The sequence below is a fragment of the Lepisosteus oculatus genome, chromosome 12, assembly GCF_040954835.1.
Source record: "Lepisosteus oculatus isolate fLepOcu1 chromosome 12, fLepOcu1.hap2, whole genome shotgun sequence".
Lineage (NCBI taxonomy): Eukaryota > Metazoa > Chordata > Actinopteri > Semionotiformes > Lepisosteidae > Lepisosteus > Lepisosteus oculatus.
In genome coordinates, this window is record NC_090707.1 from 14,179,437 (window position 1) to 14,193,053 (window position 13,617).

The following is a 13,617-nucleotide window of genomic DNA, read 5'->3' on the forward strand; positions in this document are numbered from 1 at the left end:
AAGGGTGTACTGTAATACATTTTACTTTAATGAACTTAAAAAATACACAAAATCAACAATAATTGAGAGCACTTTACCTTGTAACAGTGAAGAAGCTCAGGTTTCGATGTCCATCCAGGTGGACATGGGGCACGTTGGTCGATGTTAATAGTGGAGGACTGGGTGACATTATAAGTACTTATAGGCTTCTTACATATTGACATTGCCTTAAATGTTTCACAGTCTTTTACCTCCCAGCGACCCAAAGACGTTCCTGCAGACATTGCTACACAGCCACCAGAACTGACTGCAATGGGACACACACAAAACGAAAAAAATCTACTTTAATTTGTACACTAAAATAAAAAAAAGATTTGACACAGAGGGGTTTCATTTAATTGTTACGAAATGACTGAAACATTGAGACATTTGTGGGTTTGCCATATTTTGCATCCTGAATTCCAATTCTTTCACTTGCAGGGTGCCCCAATAAAACAAATAAGCCTTAAGCTGAGAGTCTGGGCTCTTCAGTTACAGGCATGATAAAGAACTAACCCAATATACTAAAAGCAAGAATTATGAACAGCTCTGTTAAAGTACTGCTCCATTAAATAAACATATTAAATGACTGATTAAAAAAACAAATTAAACGTTTTCGGATATTACTAAAAAATGGTAGATACTTATCAAAACACAAATCATGTTTTTGTTTTCACAGCCAGTCTGTGTTGGACAAAAATGTAAAATGAGACGACAGAGTCCTGAAGTGCAGAGTTGTTCAAATTCAAGCAACCCTTTAATGGACCTTCCACAGATAAATAAACTCAAATGCTAAAATACAGAGCCTGAAAAAACAGAATGTTACAGTTTGAAACTCCCTTACATTGGTGATAGGCATACGGTACATAAAAAATGAAGTTACGCATAATGTAAAAAGTTAACTAATCACCACTATCTGCTCTCTCTACTTTTTAACCATTTGCTTGGGAAACTGAAATTCTGTTGTTAAAAAACAAAAGCCTTAAATCTTTTTAATTGGATGCGGAGGATTAAATCCAACATTGTCATTGTTTTTTTTACTTCCTACTAGCTGTGTATCATTCAAATCACTTGAAATAAAAAAAAAAACACTTGAAAGTATGTTTTGCAGCATCTCATGCTCAAAGGCAGCGGTATTAAGCTGTCAGAGAGAGAAATTTAGGAGGGCACAAACGAAGGTACACCTCATACCAGGCACCTTCCACAGTGCCTCAACACGAACACCAGCACTAACACGCATCAGCTCAGAAAACAGCAAACATCAACACCCACGCCAAGGGTCGGAATTCCAGCTATTTTTGACTCTATTCCCAAATCTCTGCAATGCATAGACGGAAACGGAAGGCCAAGAAGGAGCTTAGCAGAGAACGGCTTATCTAATCTTTCCTTTTAATATTGGCTGCACCTCCGATGTACTATACTGTAGCTATTTTCAATCTATTGCATCAGTAAAACACTAGCAACCTCTTACATGTTTCAAGAAAATGTTAACTGAAGAATCATGTTACTATATTTATTAATAACCAAGTAAGGAAAAAATGCTGTTCTAAAGCTACCACCTTGAACAGACCAGATGTCTACATGATGTCTAAACAAACTAACTTTATAATGTTGTAAAGAATAAAAATATGATGGTAAAGAGCCCAGTATGTCCCTTTATGTTTCAATATAAGTGAACTAAACACATCAACACCCACATAACTGTATATTTGCATACATTTACAACAACATATTGCAAATAAAAGTACTAGACACGAACATATGGGCAGTAAAATTGTACTGTTTTGATATAAAAAAGAAAATGTTGCATACAATGTAATTAATGCTGTCATGGGCACAGTAATTCATAGATTGACAAAACATTTGGGAACCCTTACATTGTTTGTATTTTGAAATGAGCTATGGTATTTTTCTGGAGATATTTTTGCACATTCCTCATAGATACAGTAGCACTGAATTCTGCCAATCAGGTTTTGTTTGCTCAGTGCAGTTGCAGCCTTAAAGTCTATCTACCTTCATAAGACCGGAGACTGTGATGATCCAGTATTTGACTCTAATAGTCTTTTTTTTAGTAGAATGTTTTTTATTTCCCTAATACTTCTATGTGAGACTACACTGGGTTAACAAACCAAGGACTACAATGCAAGACAAACAGAGCACATGAGGATATTCATACAGTATCTATGTAACAACCAGATCTGACAGTGGTCCAAGACTACAAATCTATACAACAGGAGTCATCCAGGAGTCAGGACCTCATACATACAGGAAGATACAAATCTATAGTATATACTGTTCATACTGTATGAAAGGCAAGGACAAAAATCCAATATTCTGTTTAAACTGTCTAATATAAATGCACCGTTTCCTCATGAATTTAGTGCTCTTACATTTTTAAAGCTATAGTAATATAAGGAACAATTGTGTTTTTGTCTTTGAATTACTAAGACCGTGTAGTATTGCGGTAGCATGCAGCATCATTAATCACTGGAAAAGAGATTAAGTTTGCACACCTGGTTGGTATTTGTTCCAATTTGTAAAGAGGAGAGGCTGGGAAAATCCATGTTGGGAAAGCCAGCTGTATTCTCCAGTCCGGTTCCTGTCCTGAAGAGCTATCCAGAAGTAATGGTCCTCATCTTTACTCACATTGTATAACAAGCTCTTTAGGAATGCTTGCTCATACCTGCAATTAAAATAGCTTAGTTACTACTGTAAAATGATTGTACTTTCTTCCATTAAGACTTATAGGCAACAAGTGAATAAAACCCCATGCAAGCATTTTTTTCAGTACAAAATTGAAATGGCTCAGGAAGCCCTGTTCCCAAATGTACTGATTAGTTATGGCATTGTGGAACACTTCAAAAAAGCACTTGGTGATGGAACCAATTCAGAAGCTGGCTGCAATAGTTTTTCTAGTTATTGGTGAGTAGTTTTGTTACCTGTTTTCCACAATCACAAGTGGAGCATTACAGTAATAACCCTGGGAAGCGTCTTCATAAGTCTGTAAATGCCTTGTAATGTTGTAGCAAAAACTACCTCTTCGCTTCCAACCCTATGACAAAAAAAGGAAGAAGCAAAATAATTCAGTTGAATGAGCTCATTCTACTGATTTTCAGTAACTCATTTGGCTTAAGGACAAAACAAAAGCAGGTAAATGTGTTATCTTTTCTTTAGTGTTTGGTATAATGTTACACGTGTGTGGCTGACAATGAGCAAGGAAATAATCTGCATTTTTACAAAAAAGGTTTAATACATGGAGCTTCAAAGACTTTTTCATTATTGTAGTGCTCACGTTTCATACCTACAGACATACATTAAAGAGAAAGGTGGTTGTTCAGTGATGTCATTTATCAAATTCTATCCACTGAAACTGTACTGAATGTACAGATTGTGTACGTGCCCTTTGCACTAGTTTTTGGCAGAACTACTGCTAAAGAGGGTGACACTAAAAACTCAATCTGTCCATGACCTGATGTAGCTCTGGCCTAAGGTCACCAGATTAGAAGTGTTTGAAAAACTAGTGATTACACTGACATTGCTGCCTAGATCTGTTTCATTTTAAACACAATGCCACCAATGTCCTGTTTAATCCTTTATAGTGTAAAGCACTGAATATTTAATTCCAATCTCTTCATTCAACAGGAAGATTTCATAAATGTTCAAAAGTCAGGAGAAAACAACAAACAAAGTCCAGGATGAAGTTTTAAATTAGCCGTGACACTCTCACAAGGACCATGTGAGAGTAAAACTCTGCTAATACGCTGTGTGTTTTTACAAGTGGCTTACATTTGCAGCTTTTGATGTGTTGACCGTTTGAAAATACTAACAAGACTCCATGGTCACAAATGAAGAAAAATGTTTTTTCAAGTTGTTTTTCTAAAATTTATTTTCTTGAATAAATAAACATAGGCATGTTTTTTTGTATTTGAAAGAATGATGTTGTGTTCAAATTACCCCTACAATTTAACAATTCTAAAATGAATGCTTTCTGTGTATTCTAAAACTGTCATGACGGCTTTAATGTGTATAATAATTAAAACGTCTAACAACAGATACCAATAACAATATACTGTATGCTCATAAACATTTTCTAGCACACAAATAATAAATATGGAGCAGGCTAACATGAATATATTCATGTGAAGTAAAACAGCTTTTTTCAACCATGTTTTCTATTGCATAAATAAAACTACAAAAGTACTGCTATTGTAAATTTTGTGATTGTCTACTTAGTATAAGTCCGCAAACATATTCACTGTTTGCACTGTACATGTTACTTAACTTCTGGTGGCAGCATTCCCATTTTACGGAAATATGTAATGGGGCTGATGAGTCAAAGGGAACATTTCCTGGTAAATAGCAGCACATAAATGTGAGACAATACGTCACCAACTGACAGCAATCAGAGAACTTATTATCCACAACAGACATAGTTACATAAATTTGCAAAGTACCCTTTCAATACATCTATCATAGCCTCTATAATGCAGATTGTGCATATTTTTTTCTGATCGTTATGAAAAACGGTCTTTGTCAACCCAACCCAAAAGCTATGACTAATGAATACATTAATTTTTCAAAATAATTTAAATTAATGGCAAAACCACTTAATTTAAATTATTTTAAGGTTATGCGATTATTCCAGAGGATGCAAACTGACATCAGGCATTTACTGAAACACAAAAGTAACTCCCTCTGGTCTCACGTGATATGGAGGAAAATTAGATGATACATACTGCAGATTCTATTTTTCTCACCTCAGGGCAGTCTTCATCCAAAATGCCAGGCTTCTGTTGTATTACATTTCCTGTTTTTTTACAGACTGAAGGTAGTTTTTCAGCACAAGATGCCAATTGCCAGTTTCCTACCTTTATATTAAAAAATTTAAATGTTTATAACAATGTAAAAAATGCATAAATGTTTGCATTTTGTAAGTGGCATGATAGACTTTGACAATGTCCGTGCAAAGCTTAGTTTAAACATCTCTCTTAGATAGATACTTTTGCTACCGTCTTAATACAAATAATTAAAATATACAAAAAAATCACAATATTCAGGTCACAGTACACTGTATACAGTATGCTGTACGGGCTATTACTATCAGAACATAAACAATAATGCCCAGCAACACAACAGAGTTACTGAGTACTTAAGTCTGTTATCACCAGTTATTTCAGGGAATCCTCTTAATAATACAACTCTTTTTGAAACATCTACATAAGTCCGACCTACCTAAGTGAACTACATTTCCCCAGATATTAGGTCTTCAAACTTACAATTTCAAATTAAAATAAAAAACTTACAGCTTTCTTAGCTTTAACACAAAGCTTTCCAGGATCATCACTGATATTGGGTTCATATTTATACCAATTAGTAAAAGTTACAGGTGAACCATTGGACCATTGAAAGGTATATGAGGTCCTGTTATTTAAACCGATCCACACATCTGATTCAGCCTCTGAAACTTAAAACAAATAACAATCAGTCATTTTTCTGTATTTCTCTGCACTTGGTGATAAGTGCAGTGCAAATTATTTAGTGTTAGAACTAAAATAGAAAATTAAATATTTTTATGGCAGAGCACTACAATGTTACGCCACACTGAAAAATGCCAAATGTAGAGAAAAGTTTCAGAAAGTTTGATTTTTCAACTTTCAGCTTCCACCTCATTAAATGGAACTGAGGACAACACAGAAATACTTTGAACTACATAACTGTAAAACTAAAATAATACGACAGTTTGAGACTTTCAAACTGATCTGGAAGGTATGTTTTGCTTTTTACTTTTCATTTTGTTTTGATTCCTTTAATATATTATTTTAACTATAATCCGCCCAAATCTCCCACAACCAACAGAAAAATAAGTATACATATACTGTACAAAAAAAAAACATTCAGTACATTAAAGGTTTGATTTTAAAGGCACCGAAAATTAGGGATCCTACAACTAAACCAGTGAATTTTCTTCACATAGACCACTGTACAGTACTTACTGTTTTTAAAAAGGTTTAGGGATAGCTCCACATCTGCCAGAGAGTGTATGCTTATAAGGTTGGCACCAAGTGAATGGCATGAGGCTAAAGAATCTTCCCAGCTTTGTTCTTCAGCCTGACGTTTGTAACAGAACCTGTTGTGGGGAATCCAACCTGGAGCACACTCTGTAGGGTAGTACTGCCATACATCTGTGTCAATTAAGAAACGTATTTAAAATAAATCAGCAGTGTGCATTAATATAAAATATGCACATGCTATTACATATTGTTATGTTATTAAAAATTCAAACAGTGAAATCTTAATACAGTTAAGCACCCTTTGTTAAATGGCCATGTTGCAATTTAATAAAAGAATTGCACATTCAAGCTTCATAGTAAATAACCTAATGAAGTTTTACTTTCTGTAAAATCAAAAGCATGGAAAAAATCAGATCTTCTTAATAAAACTCTAGTCATTTACCAAAAAGCTCTGCTGTCCTTGAGTAATTGGGGTTCTTCTTACAGATGTATGGCAGTGCAGATCTGCAGTGCAGACTGTGCCACTTGTGTCCCCACACAGAGTTATACACCCCACAGTATGCATTGTTCACACGTGACATCATAGAAATGTCTGTGAAAGCAAACACCAGTATTAGTATCAGTTATCAGCTTCTTCACCCATAGGCATACACTGTAGGAAGAAGCCTAACATGATATACAACGCAATGAGCATGCAATACGAGATGTTCCACAGGTACGTAGGGCTTGGAACAGATCTTACAATGTCATCTAGTGTACAGAGAAAGGAAAATGTGTTCATGAAATACACAATCCTAATTAAACAATATTTTAATTAAATTAACAGCCAATTACCAAATAGGCTTAATGAACCAAATGGCCTCATCTCATTTATACTATTCCAATACCCCTGGTAAAAAAAAAGTTTGCACCAGAGCCTTATCTGGCCAGAGCACCTCCTGGTTTCTACAGCATTAAGAGGATTATGATGGGAAGGGAATGGGAGACCAGTCCACCATAGGAATTACCTACCAGCACATTGGTCCTTATTTTCCCCACATACAGCTGGGTGGACTGGAGCAAACATGGTAAACTACTCCAGTGTACAAAGACAGTGTCTGCTGCAGGGACTTGAACTGACAACCTGCCACTCATGAGTCACAAGTCTTCCTCACTATGCTACACCACATTCCTGCCCACTGGTATTTGTCAATAAAACACAAGAATAATAAAGTGAATGTTTTCAGTGAATTATGAGTCTTGGGATAGGCACAGTTTTATGGACAGGAAGAAATCTTGTAATTTAATGTGATAATCAACCTCTTTTCTCCAGTTTATAGTTCTTCATGACAGAGGATAAAGAACACCAACTTTCCTCACCTGTGGTGAAGTTCACCAGAGCCAGAGGTGCTCCATCTGACCACTGCCAACCAGCGGTCTCATCCAGGTGGTTTAACCCTATCCATACCAGGACTCCCACATCATTCAGTCTCTCTAGTCAGGAGCAAAATTACAATGGCACAATCACAAAGATAATGTTTAACTACTGTGATGTTATTTCACAACTTTCAAATAACATTTTACACAATAATTCAGCTTTTTTTTAATTCATTCAGTAAAAAGGCACCTCAACTTGACAACCAGGAAGATTTAAGGTAAATGAAGACAAAGCCATTGTATTACAGAGATATCTCCATACCTCTGATGTATCTTTGTTCTGTAAGGTCAGTTATACTTAATAAATTTCCACCTTGAGCTTGACATGAAGCATGTGCCTGGTTCCATGACAGAATGGAGTAAAGATTAAACTGGTAGCAGGCTTTTGTATCTTGGTTTTTCTCCCAAAAAACATCACACCCTGTCTCTGAATAAAACAGAAAAAGAACTGTGGTAAAGAACTGTATTCCAAACCCAACACAAAGCATTGCATTATGTAGGTTTATATTTTTAGCTTGCTTATTAAATCTAACTCTGTAATGCATGTAACTGACTGAAGAAGGAAAACAATATTCTCAGTTTGGATAGCCTCTGCTTTGTGCAATTTTAGAGACTGCCTGGAACAGTTAGGCTTGCACTCAATACCATCTCAATTAAAAAGAACTACAATAATAATTTTATAAATATAAACTATATATACAGTGTATATTAAATATGCCCTGCGATGGAATGGCGTCCTGTTCAGGATGTATCCCAATTTGTGTCCACAGCTTGCTAGGATAGGCTCCGGCTCCCCCACAACCCTGAACTGGATGAGGTAGTTAGAAAATGGATGGATATATTCATTATATTGTATATAAAGAAAATATTTTACCAGATACCTGGACTTGGACAAAATCCCCATTTTTCATCTTGATCATACTGACTAGTTGTGGCACACCAGCGGTAGTTATCTTCTCTGCCTTCAGCCGTGCACTCCGAGTACCACTTGTTGTTATATTTAAAAGGAAAAACACATGGCATGCCATGAGCATTGCCCTGAACTGTATGAATCTCTGCAAAAGTAAGAAGAACACTATGCTTAGTTGTTGTGCCACACTGAACTACAGACACTCAAAACATTCAACTCATCCATGTGGAATATTGCTTTAAACTGGTAACCCAATTTAAATGGGAACTGCAATTCCCCTACAATTTCCAGCACAACATACACAAAATTTCCAGGTACAGTATGTGCAGCACCATATTGCTGTTATTGTCTGCAATTCACAATGAGGCAAAAAAACATCTGGTGACGCAAGCCGGAAGACATCTCTTGTAATCCAGAGACATTGCTCTCGACATCAAGACATCGAGATGGTTCTGCCAAGGAATACTACTTACTTGTTAACTGCAGATCTGCCTTTAGATCAGGTTGGAACATTTCTGCGGTGAAATGTCTACAGCACAATCTGTACCTATTTGTTCGTACATTGCATGACATTAGTCTTTGCAGTGACTAAGTGAGCAGGAAGGGCTGGTTTAAGTCACAGATCTAGCAAACTCTCACTCTCACCCAGGCAGAGACTAGAGTTTTGTAACATGGCAACCATACAGGACTTTCACAAAGTTTACAATTTTGTGCTTAATTCAGAATTTGCCAGATTTCTGCTATACTGTCAACTCACTTATTTGGTTACAGAGATTTAATAACCAGTCTGTTTAATTGGGACTGCAGTTCCCCCTTAAATCTGTATAAGCAACAGCCATTATAATTACTTGCCTTCATAAGGACGAGAACATGGTCCTTCATCTAATGTTAAGTATCTCTTCCACTGATGGTATCCAGTTCTCTTAGCTATAACGAGTCTCCCATTTGTAGTCAGTTTGAAGTGAGCAGCTCCAAAGAGCGTGTTTCCACTGCAGCGCCACCACAACGTCGTCAGCGTGGAATCACATTCGTACATGTTCAGAGGCTGGTGTGCATTGGTAGTGTTGAGTCCAAGGCACATGCTGCTGCCAACGTTAAAGAGTCTATGCCGGGAAACCCACTTCCACAGCATGTATTTGGATGGATTTTCACAGTTCTCCAAAATAAGCTTTGCTTTATCCGATTTGATGCAACTTTTAAACTGAACACTTTGAAGTATAAAAATACCTTTGACTGCAAAATAAATAAGTAAAGCAAATTAATATATTGGGTGAGAAGAAACCAATTTGCCATTGCACATTTTCTAGCAATCATTTATCAAACATGATCACAGCCACTTAAGGCTGAAGAGCAGCCAATGTGAAGTGTTGACTGATTGCCAGGTAATCCTCATTATTTGTTCCATCATCTGTTCCTCTCTACACATTCATAACACTAAAAGCCTATTATTGTGTTAAGAAATACAGCTCTATCAGGATTTCCTTCTATCTCATAACAAAATGGCTAAGGGTTCAATAGATCATCACAGAATTGTGTTTATGTATAAAGAAGGAAAAATAAAATTCTAGTTACTCATTAAGTCTAAAGTTCCATTTTAATAGCTCAGGGAATTTTATAAAATAAAAGCTCAAAAGAAGCAGGCTATTTATAAAACACCAAGTTCAATCACTAAATACATTTAATCATTTTAATTTTCTACTTATGAACCTACAACATTCAGATACAACATGCCCTACCAAAAAAATTGTTACTATTTCTGCTGTCAAAAATATTTTTTTAGATTTATGGACAGGGGTCAGTAGATTAAGACACTAAATGATTCCCTTCTGACAAATGTTGTAAAATTTTGCATTCCTTTGGAAAAGGCAGACTGTTGCAATGCACCAGTACAACAGAAGACTACACAATACTCAAGGTACAGTGAATATGTCAGCCATAAGCCTTGGTGTACAAAGCACAGTATTCCATAACTCTGTCAATGTGAGAGGTTTGGGTCATTAACATAGAGCCATTTATGTTAGAGTATGACAGAGAGTTACCAAAGGACCAGAACCATTCAAAGGCAGTGGACTGTTTGACATGACTGATAAAACAAAACAGATACAGATAGAAAGTGCATGTCATTTTTAACTGAAATGGAACTTAGCATTTCTCAATAGCTGTGTAAGGTTAAATTTCAAAGACCTTTTGTGGGCCTCGAGTATAAAAGCCCCACCAAAGTAACAGAAGACATGATTACGGCACAAAGGCTTGACTGATATCTTGCTGTCCCTGCTGGGAAAAAAGACCTTGTGTTACGGCAAGTAAGTTTGAAAATTGACCTTTTGACAACTAATTATAAACTAATTATAAAAGGAGACTCTGAAGAAAATAAGAAAGATTATATGGTGCGTATAACCTCCGGAAGGAATACAATTTACCTCTTTTACATTGTCATTGCAGCTTTTTTTGCATATTCAGGTTTGCTGATGGTTTTGTTAGGGGACAGACTACAATGTTATAGCCCAAATACTGTATGTCATCTTTGCTTTAAGAATGCTAGGCATTCCACCTTTAGGCAAAAAGGTGGAGACGCAGAGATGTAATTATTCCTTTCCAAAATCTTCTTAATCTGGACTCCTTTCACCATTAGAGCCTACCATGTTGCCCATTGTGTACTCTGACATTTTGTAAGATTAATGTTCTAAGCTGAAATAGTAGAAGACAAATAGCATTTTTTTCCATGATAGTGTACTGGGTATGCTTAAAGTGTTAGACTATTCATTCCTATTAGTGCTGGCAGCTTGTTGTTTTTTAACTAGAAGTGCTGAGGTTAAAAAATTCCACTTAAAGAGCATGAGGCATATTATGACTATCTTTCTAATCAACAAGAGCAGGCTCACACTTGTTCTTTCACCTTCCATGATGCAGATCTGATTACCTCACTTGACCCACTCTGCACATGAAGCTCGGTTACTGTAGTGCAAAGGGTTCTTTATGCCTAGTTGCTACCAATGCCTTGGTATCATGACAACGACAGTGAGCTTTTAGGTTAATGTGCCTCGGAACAAGAAATGTACGACTGCTACTCTAGTCAGGGGTGATTAAAAATCGGAACTTCTGAAAATAATCCAAACCAGAAAGATTTATGACACTATAATGCTGTAGGGAGCAGTGGTATTTAGGGATCTCGATTTGTAAACAAAAATTGTGAGCTCAAATTCTAGGTGAGGCACCATCCTCGGAAACGGTAATTCACTCAGATTTCTTCAGTAAAATGCACAGCCCTATAACTGGGTACATACAGTATGAATACTACTTTGGATAAAAGTATCAGTCCAGACATGGATTAAGGATTACTTTTTTATTTCTGAGCACAAATTAAACCCACTATAATAAACTCATGGTTCTCATGGTGAAGGTTCAATATATTATTTCATCATGCCTATTTCCAGCCATGTCAAAAGCTTTAGTATAATACTTTAATCTATACTATGTTGTCCGTGTTTCACATCGGCTAATATCCACATACATCAATGTCTCTAAAGTTACATACCGCCTGGAGTTTTAACGTGATTTCCAATAAACGTGTTGAGAACTCTAAGGTCAATAAAATTGTAAATAACTGCTCTTTTGTTGTATTGTTCTTCCTTTAATTTTAAATGTATAGTCTTCCATTATGTTTGTAATCACTGTAATTCGTATCTTAGATCCCTTATTAATACTTATTTTTTTCCTGACTAATTCGGTACTTTTATTCATACACAGGCGGAAATCGCCACCGGGACATTTTCAAGCCCGCACTAAGTGTAAAGCTTGCTGAAACAACATTACCTCGCTTTTTTTCAAGACTTCCCACTTTACTTGCACAGTACTGTCGGCAAGCCAAGTTTAGGCGTTTTTTTGCGTAACTTTATAGTAAAATGTTACGGTATTGAAAACAAATTTGTATTATTTCCGGTTTTAATGCTCCTTGACATTGAATCTACAGTATAACGTTTACCACTAAATAGAAATATTCGGGAGATTCACGTAACCTGTAAAAAAAGGGAAAAACAGTGTATGCAGCAGGGAAAAAAATTATGTGAACAAGTCAAAACTTGTACTTGAACACACTGCGCCCGCAGTGAGGAACAGATGTCCTTAGTAATACGAACTCCAGAAGAACAGAAAAATTTACAGGACAAGAATGCTTTATGTCGTGTCTGTTATATTATTTACTACAAACGACTTTTAAGCAAACAATCGTCTTGTTTTATGTAAGACGACTGAACTTACTGTTGTGTTCGGAAAGTTGGTTTTGATCCAAAACCACATCTTCATCAGCAGCAGATTTGCAGCTCTTCATAAAAAGCAATGGAAAGAGAACGGCCAGCGCTCCAACCTTTACACGAACAAAGTGATATTGTTTCATTTCCCAGCACAAACTCAGTTTTTACAACAGCAGGTAAACTCATTCCGAGAGAAAGCAAATCCGGGAGCGAGTTGTTTTCCTGGACTCGGGAACTTTCTTCGAGTTTTTGGACTCATGCGTCACTGCTGTCTCTGCGGGGAGGATAATCCAGATTATTTTGCTTTGAGAGGACTATTTGGTGCTGGGAGGGATTCGATGAAGAGCGAAAACACAAATCAATAACATTTGACGTCTCGTGTATTTGTTTGTGTTCACAGCTAGTTACATTATGTCGGAAAGTTTTTTCTATTCTCAGCAAAATTCTCAGGATAGAAAGAGGTTTAAAACACGTGGGGTGTCTAGCTCTGCGAGTCACAAAGAGCATTCAGATGTTTTATGTAGCGCTTGCTCTTAATCCTTGACCCATACAACAATATAATAATGCATTTTTCCTAGAAGTTTGTTGTAGGTATAACTCAGAAACATATGAAAAGCCTGAAAATAAAAGGGAAAATTTGCGTTCTCTGTCTAGTTATAAACACAAAAGTAGCTGTCTTGTTTTAGGAGTTAAATTACACAGAACGAGACCGGTCTACTCAAAAGCTTCGGCAGCAACATGAGGAGTATTTAAAGACAAAAGACCAGCATATTTCTACTGTTCACCACGTGTTGGAAAATGAGATAGAAATAAACAACTTTCGAAGCATGGAAACGTTGCAGAGAATCTTAAAATGAATGCGATATTGTGGTAACCGTTGTAATTGTGAATGAGATTGTTTAATGTAGTTTTTCAGTCCAAAAACAATCAGGTGTCTACTGTGGATATACGATTTATGCTATACAATATATACTGGTTTTGACTAATATCTATATCAAGTCTGATAGCAGCC

The 13,617-nt window shown here is 36.3% G+C and overlaps 1 protein-coding gene across 3 annotated transcripts in view; it reads right to left on the reverse strand.

The window, feature by feature from the left end:
- The window catches only part of pla2r1 (phospholipase A2 receptor 1), a 30,606-nt gene extending 17,356 nt beyond the window's left edge, over positions 1–13,250 (reverse strand). Inside the window, exons 1-12 of one of the 3 annotated variants that reach the window (XM_006636621.3) lie at positions 12,613–13,247; positions 9,208–9,588; positions 8,327–8,500; positions 7,708–7,872; positions 7,389–7,502; positions 6,472–6,621; positions 6,012–6,200; positions 5,322–5,482; positions 4,776–4,886; positions 2,958–3,070; positions 2,532–2,701; positions 78–286 (exon numbers count right to left, since the gene is read on the reverse strand). In XM_006636621.3, coding sequence (XP_006636684.2) covers positions 78–286; positions 2,532–2,701; positions 2,958–3,070; positions 4,776–4,886; positions 5,322–5,482; positions 6,012–6,200; positions 6,472–6,621; positions 7,389–7,502; positions 7,708–7,872; positions 8,327–8,500; positions 9,208–9,588; positions 12,613–12,748 — 2,073 coding nt within the window. In that variant the 5' untranslated portion in view covers positions 12,749–13,247. Of the gene's footprint in view, positions 1–77; positions 287–2,531; positions 2,702–2,957; positions 3,071–4,775; positions 4,887–5,321; positions 5,483–6,011; positions 6,201–6,471; positions 6,622–7,388; positions 7,503–7,707; positions 7,873–8,326; positions 8,501–9,207; positions 9,589–12,612 lie in introns of all 3 variants that reach the window. The other 2 variants (XM_015358901.2, XM_015358899.2) reach the window with 2 other exon arrangements.
- Positions 13,251–13,617: the final 367 nt, after the last annotated feature.